The following is a 22,786-nucleotide window of genomic DNA, read 5'->3' on the forward strand; positions in this document are numbered from 1 at the left end:
CTCTTTTGTTAATTTGTAAGTAGAAAAGTCTTTCAAGGGTTGGTGGTGTGGCTCAAGTGGTACAGCACCCACCTAGCAAGCACAAGACCCTGAGTTCAAACCCCAGTACCACAAAAGAAAAAAGTCTTTCAACCAGGTTTTTTTTTTCCAAAAAATCTTGCCCTTTTCAGTTAATTTCAAAGTACTTCATAAATGGTTTCTTAATTAAATTTTTCTTTGCTGTTGGCATATAAAAGTAATAAGCTAGGAATATTGATCAGTGGTAGAGCACTTGCCTAGCATGTACAAGGCTCTGTGTTCAATCCCAAGTACCACAGGCAAAAAAAAAGAGTAATTTTTTTGCAGTGCTGGAAATGGAAACCCAGAGCTTAACGTGTGTGAAGTGGGTATACCACTGAGCTATACTCCCAGCCCAAGCAATAGATTTTTAAATATAGACCTTATATCCAGAAATCTTTCTGAATTCTTAATAATTCAAATAATTTGTCCACGGATTGTTTTGGATTTTCTACACACAATGATATCACTTACACATAATGACATTTCTGTTCATTTCCAATGCTTAAATGTTTTTTTTTTCTCCCTGACTTATTGTGCTGCCTAGGAGCTCCAGCACAATGTTGAGTTGAAATGGTGCTACAGGTAACCTTGTCATGTTCCCAATATCAAAGCTCTAAACATTTCACTCTAAAGGATATAGCTCACTGGAAATCTTTGTAGAAATCCCATATGCTAAGAAAGTTCATTTGACTGTTTTGCTAAGATGTTTTAAGATTTTTACTTTTTGGCAGTACTGGGGTTTGAACTCAAGGCCTCACACTTGCTAGGCAGGCGCTCTACCACTTGAGCCACCCTGCCAGCAGCCCAAAGCAGTCACTGGAGAATATGTATTTTTATTTTTATTCTTTTGGTGGTACTGGAGTTTGAACTTAGGACCTCATACTTGCTAGGCAGGCACTCTACCACCTGAGCCATTCCGCCAGCCCAAGATGTTTTAAATCATAAATAGATATTGAATTTTATCTAACCCAATCTCCCAATCTATTAAGATGACCATTTGGGCTGGGGTATGGCTCAAGTGGTAGAGCGCCTGCCTGCCCAGCAAGCACAAGGCCCTGAGTTCAAACCCCAGCACCAAACACACCAAAAAAAAAAAAAAAAGACTGTAGCTTTTCTTCTCTAATCTGCTAATGAGAACAATTATGCTGAATTCAAACATTGAAACATGTTACATTTGGGAATAAATCCAATGTGGTCATCTTAAACTTTTAAAAACTATATTGGACTTAGGTAGCTATCATTTGGTTTAGAATATTCACATATATGTTCTTGAGATGGTTTTCTTAATATTATTTTGATTCATCAGGTTTTAATATCAAGGTTATGTCAGCCCCCAGAAAAATGAATTGGGCATGCTCCCTCTTTTTCCAAATTCTCAAATTGCTTTTGGAAAATGTAAAATATTTTTCCTTGGGTGTTTCAACAGCAAAGTTGTCTGGCCTAGAATTTCCATGTGGGAAGACTTTGGGCTAACAATTCTGTTTCTTTAATGGCTATAATACTCAAGTTTTGCATTCCTTTTCTGAAACACTTTTGGAAAGCCATATGTCTATAGTAATTTGTCCACTTCATCTAATTTTTTAACCAAATTGGCAGAAAGTTGCCTTTTTTAGATAATCATCAAATTATCACATCAAAGCCAGGCACAGTGGCACACACCTGTAATCCCAGGACTTGGGAGGCTGAGGCAGGAAAATTGAGAGTTTGAGGCCAGCCTGGGCTACATAGTGAGACTCTGTCTCAAAAACCATTATCAAATCAATGGAAGGCCATAGACATTGATATTTGATAAGTTAGAATATCTTCCTTAGAAAACAGACGAGATATGGGTGTGTTTCTCACAAGCTGTTTTCTGCTTACAGACTCTGAAGTGCTATTATTCCTTCTGACTGGACAGTCCTCCTCTCCCCTTCACTACCTGGTAGATTTCTTCCTGCTTTTGAAACCTTAGTCTAGGCACCATATCCTCCAAGATTTCCAGAGTCCCTGTACTGGGCTGAGCATGTGTCCTAGGCTTTCACAGCCCACAGGACCTATCACTGTTGCACCAATTATGCTGCACTGAGATCCCTTGTATCTGTCACCCCACTGGACTGTGAGCTTCTCCCTCTATGTCCACAGATCACAGAAGTAGTCAGTTATCACTTGTGGAGCTGAACTAAGCTTCTACCAACTAAATGAGCAGGTAAGCTCTCGCCATATTTCTCTGTATTCCCTGTGTGCAGGTTTGTTCCTTATGTATTTCATTTGATGGGGATTTATTGAGTATCTACTGTGTGATGGGTACTGTTCTAGAAGAGTAGCCAATGAGGAAGGAGGGAATATAGGAGAGTGTGGCATCCTGGAAACCAAGTGAAGAAAGGGCTGCAAAGTAGAGGTAATCAAGTGTGTCAAATGCTGCAAAGAGGCCATGAAACATGAGGTCTGAGACTTGACCGTTGCTGTAACAATGTGAAAATCATCAGGAACTTCAGCACTTTTGCTGAAGTGGTTGGGGAAAAAACAGATTGGAGCTATTTCAGAAAGGCACTGAAGGAGTAGAGAAGAACTGAAGAAAGTTGCTATATACACTTCCTCTAAGAAGTCTTGCTGTACTTCAGGCATGTAGTGGCACATGCCTGTAATCCCAGTACTCGGGGAAGATCACAATTTCAAGGCCAGCCTGGACTACATAGTGAGACCCTGTCTCAATAATAATAATAAAAAAATAATAATAGTAATAATAACTTTTGCTGTAAAGGGAAGTAAATAAATATATGGTGTTTTATTTTGCTATGCAAAGAAATTTTTATTTGCATGCAATAAATATATCTATCCTTTCTTTCAAAGCATCTGGGTTTCTTGTTTTGAGTAGAAATGCAATGTCTGTGGACAGCAACTCCGATACAAATTTTTCACAGTACATTAATTCTTCTTTCTGAGGCCTTCCCTAGCTTGGGGTTTGAGGGAGCTCCCTGCTGGTGTCAAAGGTAACCTCAAAACCTTGTGGCTGATTCATAAGTAGTATCCCCATAAACACACTGACCATAGCCTCCATTACACCCACGTGACTGACACCAAACATTCATGTGGTTCCCATCCCCATTCCCATATACACAGAGGCAGGCCCCAGGCAGAATGTGAGAAGACCACAGGACCACATATATTAGGACCATGAGGTGAGGAGACACAGATCCTCAAGGACACATTTAAGAGGCAACAGCAGGCAGGGCTACATCCACCTCCCACTCCCCACCATGGTCCTCCCCTGGAATGCGACCCGCTTGCACACTCAGGCCCATATAGGAGACTACTGCACAGCAAGACACATCATTTCTCATAGAGCTCTATTGTGGCATATAATAATAGGTACTCTATATAAATTAAATTAAAAATAAAGCTCCAGCAGGTTGCACAGGTTGGCTGTTAATAAATATATCTCTGGGTAATTGTGCCCCAAGACCAGCTCACGACCACTCTCCCTCATCCAGAGAATTATATAAAAATAAATACAGGCTTGGGGTGGGGGTGGGGAGGACATGCCTGGTTCCATTCTGAAAGTTCTTCTCACTCATGCCATCTACCACCCTGCTCCTCTCCGCAGGTACCACTGCAGGGAGCCCCGTGCTGACTGGAGAACTCAGGGACAGGAAGGCCTGTCTCTAGCCAAGCACTCTCAGAAGCAAAGGACCAAGGTCCCTCACTACACAAGCTACATATCCCATCTCAACCCTCTGGGATAGTGAAGGGACCACCTCTCACCAAACCCCAGAGAGGGAGAAACCTGTTATTGCTGGTCCCACAAGCAGCCCCTATGAGAACCAGGCCAGAGAGAGGCACAGCGCAAGCACCAGGAGGGACACACCACTGTTCAGAGCCACAGGGACCACCACCAGCCCAGCCAGGACTCCCAGAGTCTGGGTCAAGGGCCCCCGGAGCTGAGGAGGCACTCCACATACACATTCTGCAGGGGATCCTATGGTGGGAGACCTCTTTGGGGGCTCAAGACTTGGGCCTGCACCCTCTTCATCCTGGGAGACCACATGAGGCCTGACCATGCTAGACAGACAGACTTCAGTTCCCATGGGACCAAGGAGGGTGGGATTCTGCTCTCGCAGAAGGACTGGAGCAGCTGGCTCCTTGCTAGACATAGGAACCAATCTGCCTGCCCACTCAGTGGTGACCTCCATCCGGGCTTCTGTCCCGGCCTCCCCTGAGGACCTGGTCACCCCAGCTACGATCCTATTCATGTGCAAAGAGTTGATGTCCTTGCCTATCCCTTTCTCAGGATCCCCAGTGAACTGACCCTCTGTACCCAGAACCACAGGGCTATCACACCTGGAGCCCTCTGCCCATGGGAGCCAGACATCTCCCATAATGGCTACCACAGAGGGGGCCCCAGAGAGGATTTCTGGAGGCGATTCCTTGGGGCTCTCTCCCTCCGGGGTAGAGGGAGTGATGGAGAGCCCCTCTTCGTTTTCTCCCTCGTCATCAGGGTCCTCAGTGTCCTTGATGAGCTCCACACCACGTCCCAGGCGGGCGTAGTGCAGCGTGATCTCCTCAGCCAGGGCACTGTTCAGGGCCCGCTCAGGGCCAGGCCACTTCAAGATCAGGTCACGGTCCGTAAGTATGCCCAGAGGATGGCTGGGGGATAGCCCCCCATCTGTAGGGCCCTCCCCACCACCCCCTGCCCCACCTGCAGCCACAGCAGCACGCAGGCGGCTCAAATGGGACAGGTAGAGCTGCTCAAGCTCCTGGTCAATGGTGTCTTCACCAAGCAGCTCCTCCAACCCACTCATGACTTCCAGACCCCCAGCAGGCACATCCATAACAGCCCCCATGGGGTCCTTTCGACCCCCTCCATTCTCACTTGACACTTCCCACTTGGACTCCACCTGTTGCTGGATGGGTTCTAGGAAGGGCCCCGTGGCCCCCTCACTTGCATCAGGCCCCGAGGCCTGGTCCCTGGGGGAGCCACTCAAGCCACAAAGAGGGGTGGAGGAGGGAATCCTGATGGCCGGTGCCTGGGGAATCTCTGTAAAAGCCACAGGCAGACTGCTTCTGGGGATGTCACCTTCTTCTGGGGAGATGCCAGTTACTGTAACTTCAGAAACCTGGAGCCATAATGGAGGTGGGGAAAGAAAAGGAAGAGAACAAAGTAGAGGAGGCAATAAGACAAAAAGAAGAGACAGTAGGAACTGATTAACAGCCCACACCCAGCCCCATAGAGGTTTCTAAAAATGCCTTAAATAGCCCTCTGTAATTCTCTAAACTCCAAAGACTCTGACATCGATATTAAAATAACAAAATTAGGGCTGAGGTTGTGGCTCAAGTGGTAGAGAGCCTGCCTAGCAAGCATGAGACCCTGAGTTCAAACTTCAGTACCACCAAAAAAATAATAAAATAACAAAATCGGATGAAGTAAAAGAAGACTTCATTCTACAGGTGATGAAGCTGAGGGATTCAGTGGGCAGCAATATGATTGTCAGTAAGTACAGTTTGTTTACCATGAAAATATAGCCAAAATAGCCATTTGAATTCATGATGTATTTTCTCTTTAAAAAATAATGTATATCCTAGCTCTGTCTTTCAAAAAGATCTAGAAACAATGACCAATCAAGTAGCAACAAGCATACTGAGCCCCCAGATCTGGGTCACTAGATATCATTCTCCACTGAAAGGAACCAGGTCTCCTTAAAGAAACGGCTCTTTCCAGATTTAGAGCAGGTATTGTTTAAGGACTCACAGAATGAGGAAAGAGCACCAAAAAGTAAAAGCAGACAGTCAAAATAAGCTCCTACTGGCCAAGGATAGTTCAATGCAAGCATCAAACTAAAGAAATAAATGCAATGAATTGAAAGTCACCAAATATGTTTAGACTCCATGAATTAATAATGACACATTTAATAAATGTAATAGAATTAGTGGATTAATAAATTCATTAATTTTAATGCAAAGACTAAATTAATTAAAATTAATGAACTCAAAAATATAGTAAGAAATGTGTTTCCACCTGAATGCTAGCAACCAAACTCAGACTGGAAAACTCTTCAGGACAAATGCAATATCTTAAACAAGTTGCAAGGGAAGAAAGTGAGATTTAAAAGTCTGAAACCTGCTGAAATCACCATAAGAAGGGGACTAAAGCAGAAAGGAGAAAAATAGAGAGGATGAAGCAATTTGGGTTGTAATACATATATACATGGAAAGGTCATAATGAAATTCCCTATATAGCTATCTTAAACAAAAATATCAATTTTTTTCAAAAGCAGAGAACAGGAAGGCAAAACAGGTCCTATCTGGAGGGATGGCACCAGTGGAAGGGGGGAGGATATATGTAAAGGGTGTAGGAGGGTGAATATGGCAGAAATATTATCTACACATGTAAGTAAATGGAAAAATGAAATCTGTTGAAACTTCCAGGAATGGGGGGAGGGGGGACAAAGGAGAACAATGTAAGAGGGGTGAATTCAAGTATGATATATTGTAAAAATTTTTGCAAATGACACAATGTACCTCCAGTACAAAAATAATAAAGAAATAAACAAACAAACAAATAAATAAGCCTGAAGAGATACATCAACCAAATACAATGTGTCAACCTTGTTGGATCCTAGAACACTTGTGAGATAAGAAAATTTTAACACTAACCAAATAGTTAATGATACAAAGAAATATTGTTAATTTTCTGAAGATGATGATACAGTAGTTTGTTTTGTCTTCTTTCATTTGTTTGGTTTTGGTTTTGACTATAATTCTTTCTTTTTTACTTTATAATTCTTACTTTTTCTGAGACACAAACTGTAGTATTCATGAATGGGATGATATCTGGGTTTTTTCCAAAATAATTCCATAAGAAATATGAGGGAAGAGCCAGATATGGTAGCTCACGCCTGTAATCCTAGCTACTCAGGAAGTGAAGATCAGGAGGATCAAGGTTCAAGGCCAGCTCAGGCAAACAGTTAGTGAGACTGCATCTCAACCAATAAAAAATCTGGGCAGGGTGGCATGCACCTGTCATCCCAGATACATGGGAAGCATAAATATGAGGATCGGGGTCCAGGCCAACCAGGGGATAAAAGAAAGACACTGGGCTGGCAGAGTTGTAGAGTACCTGCCTAGTAAATGCAAGGCCCTGAGTTCAAACCCTAGTACTTCCTACCCCGAAAAAAATGGGAGGGAAGGAGGTGGGGGTATGAAGTAGGAATGGACGCATGCTGATACCTGTAAAAACTGGGTAATGGTGTAAGCAAATCCACTATACTGGTCTCTTTCTTTTATAGATATTTGAAATTTTTTGTAATAAAAAGTTAAAACAGAGCCAGGGATATGTCTCAAGTGGTAGAGCACCTACTTAAGTAAGCTTGACGCCCTGAATTCAAACCCTAGTACCACAAAAAAAGTTAGAAACACACACACACACACACACACACACACACACACACACACACACCCCACATACCTTCGAAGTGTTTCTTCCTCCCCATCTACCACTATCAAGACTGGCCTGACCTGGACCACTGCAATGGTCTCCTCCTCCCAGGCACCTCTGTCTCCACCCTCTGCCAACAGCCTATTATCTGCACAGCAGCCAGAGTGAGCCTGTTGAGCCCTATGGTGGATCACTTCCCTCCTCTGCTCATGACCCTCCTAAGGCTCCCCCTAACTAATAGTTGAAGCCAACGTCCTCACGTTGGTCTACAAGGCCCTGCCCAATCTGTCCCAACACCTCTCTGACCTTAACTCCTGCCACTCTAGCCCTCACTGACTTTACTCCTGTCACACCACCCTCCTTGCTATCCCCAAAACACATTAGTCATCCCTTGCCTAGGATGCTCGTCTCCCAGTTATCCACGTGGCTCACTTCCGTACCTTCAGAGCTTCTCTGAATCTCACTTATCACTAATAAGTGATATCTCACCAGAACCCCAATCTAATGTCCCCATCTCTGTCTGTCCTCTCCCCCTTCATTCCCTCCCCCTCCCTCTCCTTAGTACTCATCTCCATCTAAAATGCCATATATTTCAACTGTTATTTTATTTGATCATGTCTCAACACCCCAACATGTAAACCCTGTGCAGATAGTTTTTGTTCCCTGCTGTGTTTCCAGTGTCTGTAACCCACAGCAAGCAGTCCCTAAATACGTGTTAAATTAACAACTGAAATCTCTCTAAATCCAAGTGAATCACTGCATTCTACCCCTCCCCTATCCTACTTAGGATGGAACCAGAGCTAGTCCACTCTGCCACCCAGTCCAGTGATTGTCACACTGTGAGCCTCCTGTTGGGCTGTCTACCCTGAAGCTGCAAGGGCCTGCTTACCTGAAGAGTCATCTGGGGCCATGGACGGAGAGGGGTGGGGGCTACTAGGGGACCCAGTGATTCCTGAACAGCAGGATGCTCTGCTGGAGAGAAGAAAAGGGCAGGATTGGGGTAAGACAGTTGTATAAGCAGGCCTGAATTTGTTAAGAAAATCTGCTAGTCTGACCAGTTGGCAGTTGGCAGTTGGCATCTGAAGCTTTCTGTGGCAGTCTAAGAGAGGGGACCTCTTCTTTTCATAGAAAGAAAAGGGGGAGGAGGAAAGAAATGGTTTAAAATGGGGGATTAGAAGGGCTGGGGGTGTAGTTTAGTGATAGAGCACTTGCTTAGCATGTGCAGGTCCCTGGGTTTGATCCCCACTGCAAAAAAAAAGAGGGGATATAAAAAGGAGCTAGAACTCTCATAGCTTTGCAGGTGCTTACCTACAGCGGGGGTATCATCCATGCTCCTCATCCTCAGCTCCTCTTCCCGAGGCCTGTGGGGCAGAGGAGAGAGCACATACATGGGTCCGACACCCTAAGAGGTCAGTTCTGCCTGACTCCACCTCACAGCTGCTATTTCCTCTTCTCATCCCTTCTTATCTTCTTACCTCTTTTTATCCCTTGATCATAAAAGTCACACACACTCATAGAAACTTTACAAAATACAGGAAAGTATAAAGATGCAGGAAACAAAACAATCACGTATCAGCCAGAGGCAACCACTGTTACCATTTGGAAATTTTCATTCCAGACATTCTCTGAAACTGTTTGTAGATTCTGTAGACCTACTTTCACAGCTGTTTTTGTCCATTTAACAATAAAAACATCATAAGCTTTTGCAAACATTGAAAATGGCTGCTTAATGCCCATATCATATGGGCTCGCCATAATTTATGTAGCCATTCCCTTCTTACTGAGCAGCCAGGTTGTTTCCTTTATTTTCAATAACAAAGCAAGCTTCAGCAAACAGTATTGGGAATAGTTTTATCAACATGTTTGAATCATTTATTTCTTTAGGGTCTGTTACTGACTGTGGAGAAAACCATCTTTTCCAAGAAAGGGCAGGTGGAGAACACTGTCAGATGCAGGAAGCAGCAGAGGAGAGAAAGAAAAGCAAGTGGAGAATAGGAGACAGAGGGGCCTGGGTCCCTACGCCAGCTCTCCCTCATTCTTATATCAGCCTGCCAGGTCATACCACCTCCTCACCTGCAACAGAAAGCACAGGTGAACCAGGATGGACACATCAAGCACAAAGGAATCAAGGAAAATAAGGTAGAAAGCCAGATATCACAGCCAGGCATCACGGAGCAGGGGCAAAATCAATGGAAGATATCCATTGGTCTTATTGCTTCTTTACCACCCAAGTCAGATCCCTGACTGGCATAAACCAAGTGTATTTCAGCCAGATTTTGCCAGGGGTGGAGTCTCACATGGAGAAATCACTGTTTTAATTCTCACACATGAGTATCTAATGTCTACAGATAAGGCAATTGAGGGAAACACTGACTGCATGTTCCTAGACCTGAGGGAGGCTAAGACAACCACTTGAGGCCACAAGACACTGCTGAAATTTGTAGAAATAGTTGAAACTTTGAGAAAATACTTAATCAATTCCCTTCAGAGAAATAGAATGTCACTAGTTGACCTGTACATAGTACTATAGCATTACTCAATGATCTAAATGCATCACATATATTAATTTAATCCTCATAGCGCCCTGTGAGATAAGTACTTCTAATCCTTCACAGTAGGCAGTACTATTACCCCCATCTTACAGATGATGAAAGAGGCTGAAGAAATGGCTCAAGGTCATACAGGCACAGGATTAAAACCCATGCCTTCTGGTTTTTAACCAACACGCTAATGTTTCTTGGATGAGGAAGATTATAGTCTTACCCAATCCCATCTCCAGACCTATCTAGAAGTAGATAGAGGGAAGAATCAATAACAGACAAAATCTCTCCCTTCTCCATGCACGCTTTGCTTTGGACCTGCCCACATATTCATTCCCAGGTTCCCTGGCTCCATGGGCATGTTGCTAAGAGACCATCAGAGAGAATGACTACAAAAACCTTTCATTATCACCCTGGAAGAAGCAGCTCAAACCAGGTATGTGGATCTAGAGGCTGAAAGCTTTGGAAGGGACAGTTTGTCTTTTTCTGTGGTCTTGGGCTCACGCATCCCACCAGAGGTATTTGAATCAAAATACTATGGGGCCTGTGGTAGATGACTCTGCAAGCCCAGCCAGCAACATCATTGATAAGAAAGAGGAACTCAGAGCTAACCGCCTGGCTCCAGCACCACCAGTCCCTCAGTAGATCTAAAATCAGGCCTTTGGACCTATGACTCAACACAATTTCTGCCAGGCAGTACTGACTTCTTTTCATTAAACACATCATCTTCTTGGGATCTTCTAAAGCAAACTTCTTCAACAATAGCCATGAACAGACAGACAGCCCGCTCTCCCAGAGACAGAACTAGGCAAATCTCCTATCACCTGGTACAATCCTGACATGAATGTCAACCAAGCTTCTAACAACCACCAAAAGTCATAGATGTGAGCATGGAAAGGGGAGGATTCAGGAAGCAGCCAGCAGCAGGAAAAGGACTTCCAACTCCATTGCAGAAAGAAGAGAAGAAAAGCAAATACAACTGAAGTATTTCAGCCACCAGAGCATCTCTTCCACAACCAAGAAAGGTGAGGACATCCAAAAATCAGGTCAAGCAATCAAGTCCATCCCAAGATCCATGAAATCAGCAGAAGCAAACAAGTTGCTCTCCCAACTTCTCAAAGTCAGAAGTGAAAGCAGGAGGTAGACATTCATTGTTCACCTCCTCCAATGTGGGCCTTGCATTAGAATGCCAAGTCATTTGAAAACCTTCACGTTTATCCTTCAAAACAGCACCCTTCCCTTTTTACAAATGCACAAACTAAGGCTTAAGGAACTATGTGTTTATAACCACTGACTATACCCCACACTGGGAATGCACAGAGGGTTCTACTTGGAAGACTGTATCTGAAATTGTGGGTTTATGAAATATTATATGTAATACTTGATATATTTCATATGTACATATATATGCACATATTCTCAAACTGTCTTTTACTGTAAAAATCTGGAGGCAGCTATGACTACAGTGAAAATGAGGACAGTAAGAGAAATCAAGTACAAATGTGCACTGACTCACGATCAGTAACAGAGAAGAGGGGTTCTTAGAAAAACGGGGAGATTAAGAACAAAACTATACCTACAGTAGGCTTGTGAATTTTCAAGAAGGAAACCTGCTCTTTGGGCACCAGTCCCACAAATGCCACGCAGCATCCTCTAAGAGCACTGGGCAAGAATGGGCTGTGGCACACATTGCTGGTGTCTTGCTTCAGAGCATTTAGGTGGCTGTGAGTACTAGTGAAGCCCATGTTGCCTAGAAGGGGACACTCTACTTGGGTGTGAAAATCCTCCTGCCATCAGGAAACAAGAGCTGCTGACCTCAGACAGTTCCCAAGGAGACCAGGAGTAAGACTTTGGAAAGTGGTGGCACTGGCCCCAGCCCAGGCCAGCCAAGACAGATGACAAAGAAAGATGAATCACCAGAGTTGAAGAGGGAACAAGCAAGTGAGAGCTGACAAGCCCCACGGAGAAAAGCAAACTAGACTCAGGAGCAGTCACATCACTGTTACCACTGCAGCCACCTGAGTACTGTGCAAGAGCCCCCAACACTCACGGTTTCAAAGAACTTTGCTAACCCAAAGTGGGTCAGGCATTGAAACTCAAAGGGAAACACAGCAGCGCTGGCTCCCATGGAGGCAACCTGATGATGATGCTGACTCTGGGGGCAGATGGCTTCGAAAGTGCCCCAAGATACTTAGAATCCCAGTTCCCCTGGGCCATGTGCTTTCTGGAAAGAATGGGGTTTGAGGGTGGCTGTGAAAGCCACCAGTTATGTGGGGCACTGTCTTGCCTTCCCCAGTGAGTGTGTCAGCCTCAACTAAAGGACTTGTGGATGATCCAGCAGGGTGAGGGAAGACAGCAGTTTATCATGCCCCGAGCTGCTTCTATCACAGAACAATTCTTTGGCCATGGCCCACAGTAAGAAAACCATTTTACCTCATAACCTAGCCACCCACACATGTGTAAATATATATATTTATAATATATATAAAGAACAGAGAAACAATTGTTTCTTTGACTGAAACAATTCTTACCTTTATTGCATGTTGTGATGCACTCTGGTGTGTCCTATGCCATTTTTAAAATGTTTGTTGGCACCCCATCTCAGTAAATGGTCAGGAAATGCAATTTCAAATAATAAGTAGCTCTGCCTCCTACCAGCTGTGTGACCTGGGGCAAATTACTTAACTTCTCTGTGCCTCTGTTTCATCTATAAAGAGGGGATAATAATAATACCTGCCTCAGTGAATTGTTGAGTGAACTGGGGACATATAAAGTGCTTAACAGTAATTCCTTCCAAATCCCCACTGAAGGAAAATGAGGCTATGAAAAGGAAAACAACCTGTCCAGCAGTGCCTTGCTGGTAAGACAGATCACCCAGCCTTATACAGAGGTTAAGAACTGAGGCACTAGAGCAAGACCACACAGGCTCAGATCTCAGCTCTGCCACCTTCTTAGTGTGTGGCCTCAGGCCACATTCTTAACCATGATGACCCCAGAGTTTTCTGAGCAAAGGGGGATCAATTTCACATTAAATCTTTTCTCCCAACACCTGAGACCCCCACCCATTCTATTTCAACTCCAGTTCTTCCAGTTGTTCCAGTATGTTGGATCCCATCCACTCAGTTACAGGCACACCTAAAACCCACCAAGGCCTTACTGTGCACCAAGCTGGGTGACAACCCCTGGAGATGCACAGGTGAGCAAACCCAACTAGAAAGCTTACAATTTGGTGTGAGGGAAGGCATTAAAAAAATACTCAAAACTCATTCTTTCAACAAACATTTATTGAGCACCTGCTAAGTGCCAGGCACCATGGCAGGCCTACAAGAATACAGTGGTGACCAAAAGCAGACCATGTCCCTACCCCTCACGGAGCTTACAGTCTAGCAGGGCAGAGTCATCCAGTTATGCCCTAGTGAAGAGCTGACTACAAACTGAGATCAGTGCCTTTAGAAAAGGAAAGAACACTCTAGAACAAGGGGCCCTAGCCCAGACCACAGGGTCAGCAAGAACTTAAGGATGCATTAAAAAAAAAACACACAAAGGAGGAGGTTGGAGAGTAGGAGGCTGTTCAGAAGCCTCGGAAGCAGGGGTGATGAATGCAGCCCTGAGGTGAATTTGGGGGATCTCTGGTACTCAGCCAAGTAGAGACACCAAGTTTGAACATGAGACAGAAACAAAGAGCAAGTCGAAAGAGAAGGGCCAGAGCTCAGAGGAAAGGCAGCAGATATGGCCCCTAAGCCAGGGAGGGAAGTGTCCTAAGTAGGTGAGACCAGCCACTTCAAGAAGAAAACCACAAAACCCTTGTGGAATGTGGCTGATATGGGGGGGGGATGTTAATGAACACATGGGTGAGCAAGAAGAGAAAGCAAGTGCCAGCAGCTCTCCAGTGGGCCTGGCAACAAAGGGACAATGGTGATGAGGTACTGGCCAGGAGCAGAGGGCAGATGTGGCTCAGCAGAGACCAAGACGCTGGCCTGAGGATAGATCAACAGAGCAGACCAGGTGGGGAGAGCAGGAAAAACTGCCAGGATGGAAAAGGGATTGATGTCAAATTTGGGAACAAGTGACAGAAAATGGGATCCTGGAGCACAGAGAGGAAACTGGCCTGAGGGTGGAGAAGGGACCCTTCTGCACCTGTAACACAGGGGACTGGGAGTCAATGTGCAGCTTTGGGTACTGCATCTTATAGGGAGTTGTGTTCTTATGGTTACTATTTTGTTTCTGGAATAAGGAGGTAAAGAACATTTGAAAGAATTACATGAGAAGGGACAAGAGTAGACTTCCAGGAGGGGTAGAAGACATTCCTGAATCTGTGGTGAGGCTCATGTGCTGTGCTTGTGTGGCCTCCTCTAACAGGGCTTGCCTACTGGGCTGATCAGTGCTATGAAAAAGACTAAGGGCCCAAGGAGGTTAGAGTGGATGGGCTTTCCTGAGGAAGTCTTCTTACAACTGATGGGTCTACCTGAGGAAACTGGAGGGTACAGGACAAACATTCCTGGTGAAGCAAACAGCATGAGCAAAGACCCTGAGGCAGGAAGGAACAAGTCCCTTTGGCATAACAGAAAGACCATGGTGACAAAAACTCAGGAACAGACCAATACAAGGTAAAACTAAATGCCAGCAGAGGCTAGACTGGGAGACGGGGTAAGGCTGCTTGAAGGCCATGGACAGAATTTGTTAATATTCATTTTTAAGAGGAAAAGGATACCTCCTCAGGGTGTTAAACCAAGGCAGACCACACCAGCCCTAGAACTTTGGACTCTGGGACCTTCAGTTTGCTCATCCAGGAAAGAGGGATTAAAAACAGCCTAGCACACAGGAGTTGCTATCAGGACAGCAAAGTGACTAGCAAAGAGCAGAGGCTTGGCCAGGTCTCACAGGACAAGCCCTCTACACCTGTGCCTTCCACCCAGATCCATCACAAGCCCTTGGGTATCTTAGGGCCAGTCTGCGTCTTTTTCCCTGCTCAAACCTAGCATTGTGACCAGTGCATAGTAAACTCTCAATAACTGCTTGTTGATGGATTATCTCTAAGCCTAAAACATATTAAAAGCCTGGTCCTGTAACCCAGAGAAAGCAGCCATTCAGGCTACCGGACATCCGCCCCCGCCCCCGCCCCCGCCCCACCCTGACCCCATCCAACATGGCCCAGTGCACAAGAGACCTGCAGTCAATATTTTCTGAAGCCACCTACAGCAGGGCTCTCACAGGTAAAGGGTATCCTCTGAGATTCTCCACCATTTCTCCAGAGGGCTGGATCGCAGGGCATGGCTGTTCTTCAACAGCACTCCAAGTCACCAGCAGCACACAGGTTTTAAAACAATAATAAGTTGAAATGTATTCGCCAAGAAAACCACCAACCTACAAAGAAAACCTTATCGCTGATCTTGCAGTGAGCACCAGCCTCCCCCTTGCAAGAGCTGAGATCAAAAGATAAAGAAGCTATCAAAAAGCCATCTGCCCACTTAAAATAATATCATAAGTCACGTTAGGAACCACACGCCTGGGGACAGCTACCAAAACAATTGTCTAAATGAGCTGCTTCAATTTCTCCTTAAAACCACCCATGTATTTTAAAAGAAAAACACCCTTTCCACCCACCATGGCCCAGCAAGGTTTTGATTTCTCTGTTCCTTTCCTTCTACACTCTTGAAAATGACCAAACTCTGTCACCCAAACTGTCGCATCTTACAGAGCTCCCACAAGAGCCAGCAGGGATGACAACTTGGGAAAAGGGATATAAATGAAGAATGATTCTAGGGTACTGAAATTGCTTGATCCTTTGATCTGGGTGGTGGTCACAGAAATGCACACAAGTACAAATATACTGAGGGTACATTTGAGATCAGTATACTTGATGCTGGTATACCTCAATAAAACATAAAGCACATGCAACAGGTAAAAGGAAAGCATGACATATTGAGAATACTAAAAATGAAATCCGGAATTTGCTCTGAGCCTTGCCAGACCTTCAAGAGGCCCAGTATTTTTAAAATAATGTCCTTGGCAGCTGGCAAAATGGCTCAAGTGGTCGAGCACCTGCCTATTAGGCATGAAGCCCTGAATTCAAACCCCAGTACCAAAAAAAAAAACCGTCCTTAGTATTTCTTCCCTGCTCCTATCATTCACTAGCTGAGTGAGTTTGAGCAAGCTGGCTCATCTCTCTGACCTCCGTTTCCCTCTCTTCAGGGGACAGCCACAGCACTTACAGCACGTAGCATGCGCACCTGACACTCTCAGCAGAAATTAGTAAATGCTGGCCACCATCGACCTGCTACCACCATGTCTATTACCTTGCCCACATTTGCTGCGTCCAACACAATGATATAATGTGACTGTCATTCCCCTTTAGCAGATGAGGAAAGTGAGATGAGGCCACATAGCTGATGGGCAAAGTCAAGTTTAGGAGGGGAATCCAGAGAACCATACGCTGAGTACCTAAATATTAATAAACTAGCTAACACCTCTATGGCACTATATTGAATGGGGCTTGGTTCTGAGTGCTTTTACTTGTCCGTGAAGTAGTTGCCATAATTACTTGTTTTACGGATAAGGGTATAGTTATCTGAGGCACAGTGCTATTCACAGAGTTGGCCAGGGTCACAAAGCCAGTAAGTGGCAGGGCTGGAATTTGAACCCAAACAATCTAATGACAGAATCCACGTTCTTAATGCTGCCTGCCCCCTTCAGACGGTCTTAGGCTATGCTGGGGCTCACAGGCTGGTAAGTGGGTGCTTACCCGCTTGCTCACTCAGGCGTATCTGCCCACCAGCCAAGAGCTAGACCTTTCTGAACCACTCACAGCCTAAGGCCTGACCAAGACCAGCAGATCCCACAAATGCCCTGCTGCACCCAGCAGCTTCTGGTCAAACAGGTCCAAGGGCCAAAAGAGCATTTTCCCATTCCTAATCCTCCCAGGGGCAGGAAAACGTATGTATTTTAGGGAGAACCTACTGATCCCGGCTAGACTCAGATAACCACACAAAGAATGAGACCTAGCTGCTACCCTTGAAGAACTCATAGCATGGTAGAGGAAACCTAGGAAAATCCTGTATCTGGATCTCCTGGTTCTTTCTCCAAGCCCCTAATGGTTTTATGGGAGGTGTGGCAAAAAACAAGGGACATGAAGCCAGGCAACAGTGGCTCATGCCTATAATCCTAGCTACCTGGAGGCAGAGATCAGGAGGGTCGTGGTTCAAAGCCAGCTGGGCAAATAGTTCGCAAAACCCTATCTTAAAAAAAAAACATCACAAAAAAGGGCTGCTGGAGTGGCTCAAGGTGTAGGCCAAGTTCAAATCCCAGTACTGTTTAAAAATAAAAAAACTCAAGGGACATGAGTTTCAAGTCCACCCCTACACACACACACCCTGGCCCTGGTTCTGCCTCTGCCAAAGCTACTGCTTTCCTGTGAGATCATAGCCTCAGCCCCTCACCTCCACAGGAGGCCTCAGACTAGGTAAGAGCATAACAGTAAAGAGCGTACATCCGCTTCAAGGTCAGACATGGCTGGAGTCAAAAAGCCAAGCACCATCATTTCCTCAACCAGTATTTCCACCTCTGGAACCCTGATTTCCTGCTCTGTCAAATGGGAATCAGATTCCCTGCCCCCTACTGGCAAGGCCCCTGAGCCACACTACCAAGTCACTGCAGTTCTCTCCAACCCAACACACTAGGTATCATTCACACAAAGCTCACTCCCACTTTAGGGCGTTTGTACTTGCTGTTTCCTCTACCTAGAATAGTCTCCTTCCCTATACATAGCTGTTCCTAATCATTCAAGACTCAACTTAAATGGCACCTCCTTAGAAAAGTCTTCCCTGTTCCCTTATCTACCAATTCTCTTCCTCCTAACTCTTGTTCATCAGCGTCACTCACCTTGAAGGCTCTCCCTCAACACGTCTAAAGCAGCTGTTCCCTCTCAACCTATCTCCTTACTGTATTTTCCTTTCATGTCAGCAGCTAACCCTACCCCTAACTCATCTTTTCTGCTTACTTGCTTGCTTTTACCAACTGTCTCTCACAAGAGCCTTGCATGATCCTTGAGGGCAGGGAAGATGTCTTGTTTGGGGCTTTACAGTGGAACTCAATGAATGAATGAAACCCCAGTAATTAAAAACGTGCCTACCACGTGTTGGGCCTCCACTACTCTTTGACAGAGTGTCCTCTTCCCTGTCCTGGAGAACAGGCCTGAGGGGCTCCCGGGCCAGGATTCTTGACCTCTACTCTACATACAGCCCTGCATTGGCGGAGGTGGCGCTGGCAAACATTACCTGCGCCTCACCGGCTTCATGCAGCTCTTCAGCTGCCTGGCCTCAGCCTCCACAGGACCCTGGCACTCAGGCTGTGGCTCCAGCTGCTGCTGCTGGGGCAGCCCTTCGGCATCAGTGGGTGTGGGAGCGGGTGCGATCCGCAGCAGGACTGTGTAGTTGCGACCGTGGTTGTTGGCCCAGAAAGTGCCTTCGGGGGTCTCATAGCGCACCACGAAGTCGAGGCGCGCCCCATCGCCCGCGCCCTCAGCAAAGGGCAGCTGGAAGGCAAAGCGGTCAGTGCGGCCGCCGTCGTCGGGCGAGGAGGCGGACGCCTGGCCAGGGCCCAGGCCAAGCCCCAGATCCAGGATGGGATCTCCTGCTCCTGGTCCTCCCGCTCCTGCCCCAGGCGGGCTGCGCGGGACATAGCGCGCTGGGTGGTCGCAGAAGGAAGCCCAGCCGTCGTGTGAGGCCCGCACGTGCACCGCCTTCTCGAAGGAGCGGTTCAGCACACGTACCAACCCGCGCAGCACCGGCGGGCGCCCCCCAGGCACCCACACCCCGGACCCCCCGGGGACCGCTCCAGGAGGTGGCAGCAAAGCCTCCAACTCCACCATGACACGCCCCAAGCGCTCCAGACGGCCCGGCGCGGGCGGCAGCGAAAATGTGGGCACCAGGTAAAAACCCCCGCCAGCGGGGACGGGGCACGGCGGCGAAGGATTGGGGCAGGCCTCCTCTTCCTCCTCCCCTTCATCCCCATCCTCGCCATCGTCGTCCTCGTCAGCCCCGCCGCCGCCGCCATCTTGCCCGGCCGCCGCCGCCATCTTGCCCGCCCCGGGCCCGCCCCACGGCCGGTAGCGGCGCAGCTGCGCCAGTGGCAGCCCCAGGGCCTCGTCGGCGAACAGCACCCTCCGCGGGGCCACCGCCGCCTCAACCGAGGCGCGAGGCTCGCCCGCGGCCGGCGAAGGGGGCGCGGGATGCCGCAGCGGGGGCTCCACAGGGGCCGTGCGCGCCATATCGGCGGCGGCGGCGGCGGCGGCGGCACCGGCACCGACGGCACCGGCGGCGGGACCGGCGGGGGCAGGGCCTGAAGGGGCGGGCAGCCAATGGGAAGGCCAGCGTGGGGGGGTAGGGCTCAAGAGGGGGCGTAGGCGGTGAGATTAAAGACAGGTATAGCAGGGAGCCAATGGGCAGCCGCGCTAGGGTGACGCAAGCGGTGACTGCAAAGCAGGAGAAACACGCAGCCAATGGGGAAGACTGAGAGTGGGCGATGTGGGAGGCGGGACGATCGGAATCAAGTGGGAGGTGCTAGTGGGGGCGGTGTGGAGCCCAGGATGCAAAAGCAGAAGTAGGATAGCTAATGGAGGAGTCTGGACGACAGCAGTATTGTGGGCAGCGGGGAAAGTGGAACGGCAACAAGCGATGGAAACAGCAGGGAGCGAACGCAGAGGCCCGAAAAGTGGGAAAAATCCACGGGTTGCCTAGGCACTGAGACGTAAGATAGAGGCAAACAACACCCAATAGGGAACCTCGAGTGAATGACGTAAGGCAAGATGACGAAAATGGCTGCAGTTAGCCAATGGAGAGCCCTATGAGCATGCGCTACAGCTTCAAAGGGCGGTACCAGGGCGGAACTAGCCAATACAGAGACCAAATGGAGACCAAGAGGCGGTGTATGAGCAGGCACAAATGCTGGACTGTAGAAGGCAGAGCCAGTGGGTGTTGGGGGGGGGGGTGCGAGGAGTGAGAAAGACAAGTGGCAGGTAACCAATGCGGAGCCAGGATGAAGGCTGTGGCCCTCTGAGGGCAGTGCTAGTATAGGATTAACCAATGCAGGGGCTAGATAGTGTAGCCAGCCGGAGAGAGGATTTAGAAGCCAGATGGGAAAGAACAGAGGCAACTGGGTGGTGTTGGTGCTGTGAAGGAGGCTAGAATGGAGGACGATGCACAGGCAGAGCCTGGGCTATTGGGTGGTCAAACAGCGGAACAATAGAATTCGGGCAGCCAATAGGAAGAATATGCCTCTGGAAGATAGATTTACCTTCTCCCTAACCTTCCATGACTCTTTTGCCCTAGGAATGCCCAGAGCCCCTAAAGGCCCAGACTGCACCCTAATCTGAGACCAAAGAAAGCAAAAACGACTCTCCCATCACGGTTATTGGGTCCCTCTTGTCCACCTCCCAGCCTTTGCATGAGCAGCGCCACTAGCCAAGAATGCCCCTGATTGATCCTTAGTGTCCTCCAGGACTTGGCACCATTGCTGAATGACTGACCAAATGGAAAATGGAACTTTTTGACTGATTAGTTTTTTTCTGACTAAAACTCAGCAAACACTAATCCTGACTGTGTGCCACCAGGAGTTGATTGGGCATTAGACACTGGCTAATATAACCACAAATCAAATCCCACCTTTCTTATCAGTTTGATGCTGTGTACCCCACAGTGGCCTCACCTCCTTCCCCCCTCCTTTATTTCTTTTGTCGGTGGCACTAGGGTGGTGGCACTGCCTTCTTTCTGTCTCCATCCCTGCTCCTAATGTTCCCTCTCCCAAGAGTGCTGCTTCTCCTACTTTCACTCTGCCTTTGAGGTCTCACCTTGTTGAGATCTGAACTGTAGCTTCTGACGCCTGAACATGCCCATTCAAACATTCCCCCTCCATCCTGGGAGGATATACTGAATGCCTACCATATGCCAGGTTCTCAGCTTGCTGTTATCTAACCTTCAAGTCATCCCTTGGAAGGAAGCAACTCCCTCCACACACACCCCAGCAGCTTCTCTCCTCCTCAGATCTCTGTCCAGGATGGGGTCTTGGTTCAGGAAGAAATATGTTCAGCTACAAGTGACAGAAAAATCATGAAGTAATGGGGGCTTAGACAAAAGAGAGCTTTATTTTTTCTCACCTAAAAGTTCAAGCTGGCAAGTAGTCCAGGAACTCCATCCTGCCCACCCACTTGGGGCATCATCTGTGTCCTGGACCAGCCTCAAGACTCTCATTCTTCAGCAACTCCTGTGGGTTCTCTAGTCAACACACTTTCCAATTCCACCTGCTCACCAGCCACCTCCCCTGGGCTTCCTCCCTTACCACCACCCCCCCCTCCTTTCTACATTCAGCAGTCAGGGGACTCCTATTAAATCCTGACAGCCTGCGTCTCTCCTCTGCTCATAACCCAGCCATGGCTTCCTCCTCACTTAGAGTAAAAGTCAAAGTCTTTACCATGGCCTACAAGGTCCTGCCATGGTGTAACCCCAGTGAGTCTCCTCTCTGCCCTCACCTACCCTTCCTCTCACTCACTCCACTCTAACCACACCAGCCTCCTGTAGATTTTGAGCAAATCAGAATCTCTCACCTCAGAGCCTTTGCCCTGGCTATTCTCTCTGGAAGTCCACAAATATCAACATGGCTCCCTCCCTTGCCTCCTTCAAGTCTTTGTCAAAGGCCCCCTTCTCTGAGAACTACTCCCACACACACCTGTTAAATCCTACCTACTCATTCTTACCTCCCAGCCCTCCCAATCCCCTTCTCCAGAATCCTTCTGTGCAAAAGGATGTAGTGCAAGATGCAGGGGAGATAGTGACCTCTACCCCTTTCTGAACACCCCACCTCAGGTCCTCATTCTGCAAAGATCCTGGCTTTCAGCAGCAATTGCATCAGTGCTCATGCACCCCGAGCCCCTGTGAACCATTGAGCTACTTACCCTCACTCACTTTTTCTCCCACCTCTCTGACCAGTCTTTCATGGAGCAAATGACAGTAAGGGAGAGATGGTCAGGGGGAGTATAAGGAGGACCCTGAAAGAGAAAAACAGCCCCATATCCCAGGAAAGATAGGTGCCAGGGCGGGGAATGGGGCCTCCACTTCTAGAACTACCCTGGTTTATATTTACACAGGAGGTGCAGAGAATGTTCAGGTCCAAGTCCACAGGGAGCAGGGGTCATTAACCTTGGAGACATCCCTACAGTTGACTGCCAAAGACTCCTTCCTAACAAGCATGCCCCTCACCATCTCCTTCGTTCCCCTCACAGGCAACAATATCTGTTAAGCACCTGCTGTACACAGAGTCCCTGCAAACCTCCAAGCTGAGGGTCCTTATCCCACCTTGGTGCCACCCAGCACACTACACGGGCCATCTTTTAGATATGTCCCAACCACTCAGAAGCCCCAACCAGTGAAAGTTTTGTTTTGAACTAATGGTAGGGAGGGTTGGGTTTTCTCTTCTTCTTTTTTTTTTTTTTTTTTTTTGGTTTTTTGGTTTTTTTTTTTTTTTTGAGACAGGGTCTCGCTATGTAACCCAGGTTAGCCTTGAACTCATGATCCTCTTGCCTTAGCATCCCAAGTGCTGAGATTACAGGTGTGTGCCACCACACCTGGAAAGATTTTCTTTTAATTGTTGTTGGCTGATTTTGTTTTAGGTCTTTTTTTCCTATTCACTTTTTTCTTATCTTCACAGAGCCAGGCCATCAGGCCTAATGTGGGCTTTTACAGAAGGTGAGTTGAGGGAAGATGCACTCCTTTTTTTGAGGGATGAG

General features: G+C 47.3%; 1 protein-coding gene across 8 annotated transcripts; it reads right to left on the bottom strand.

Annotated features, from left to right (window-relative positions):
* Window positions 1-2,805: 2,805 nt before the first annotated feature.
* Window positions 2,806-22,116, bottom strand: Ppp1r3f (protein phosphatase 1 regulatory subunit 3F). 8 transcript variants are annotated; one of them, XM_074064161.1, is made up of 6 exons: window positions 21,956-22,116; window positions 20,946-21,093; window positions 12,543-12,718; window positions 8,780-8,832; window positions 8,361-8,440; window positions 2,806-5,153 (listed from the first exon to the last, which is right to left on the bottom strand). In XM_074064161.1, exons 4-6 carry the CDS (start codon window positions 8,808-8,810, stop codon window positions 3,852-3,854), a joined length of 1,413 nt encoding a protein of 470 aa, XP_073920262.1. In that variant the 5' UTR covers window positions 8,811-8,832; window positions 12,543-12,718; window positions 20,946-21,093; window positions 21,956-22,116; the 3' UTR covers window positions 2,806-3,851. The 8 variants fall into 8 exon arrangements, with proteins under 8 accessions (XP_073920262.1, XP_073920257.1, XP_073920260.1 ...); XM_074064156.1 differs by having other exon boundaries at window positions 8,361-8,443; window positions 21,956-22,115; XM_074064159.1 differs by lacking the exon at window positions 12,543-12,718 and having other exon boundaries at window positions 8,361-8,443; window positions 20,980-21,093; window positions 21,956-22,115.
* Window positions 22,117-22,786: the final 670 nt, after the last annotated feature.

Source organism: Castor canadensis, chromosome X, assembly GCF_047511655.1.
Source record: "Castor canadensis chromosome X, mCasCan1.hap1v2, whole genome shotgun sequence".
NCBI classification, from domain to species: domain Eukaryota; kingdom Metazoa; phylum Chordata; class Mammalia; order Rodentia; family Castoridae; genus Castor; species Castor canadensis.

What these genes read in the sequence shown, in the direction of transcription:
- Ppp1r3f (XM_074064154.1), bottom strand. Translation starts at nt 19,276, where the DNA reads ATGGCGCGCACGGCCCCTGTGGAGCCCCCGCTGCGGCATCCCGCGCCC. An exon ending in GGATGATACCCCCGCTGTAG is followed by an intron (nt 8,444 to 8,779) that starts GTAAGCACCTGC and finishes TCTTCTCTCCAG; the next exon opens with CAGAGCATCCTGCTGTTCAG. An exon ending in GGCCCCAGATGACTCTTCAG is followed by an intron (nt 5,154 to 8,360) that starts GTAAGCAGGCCC and finishes TTATGGCTCCAG; the next exon opens with GTTTCTGAAGTTACAGTAAC.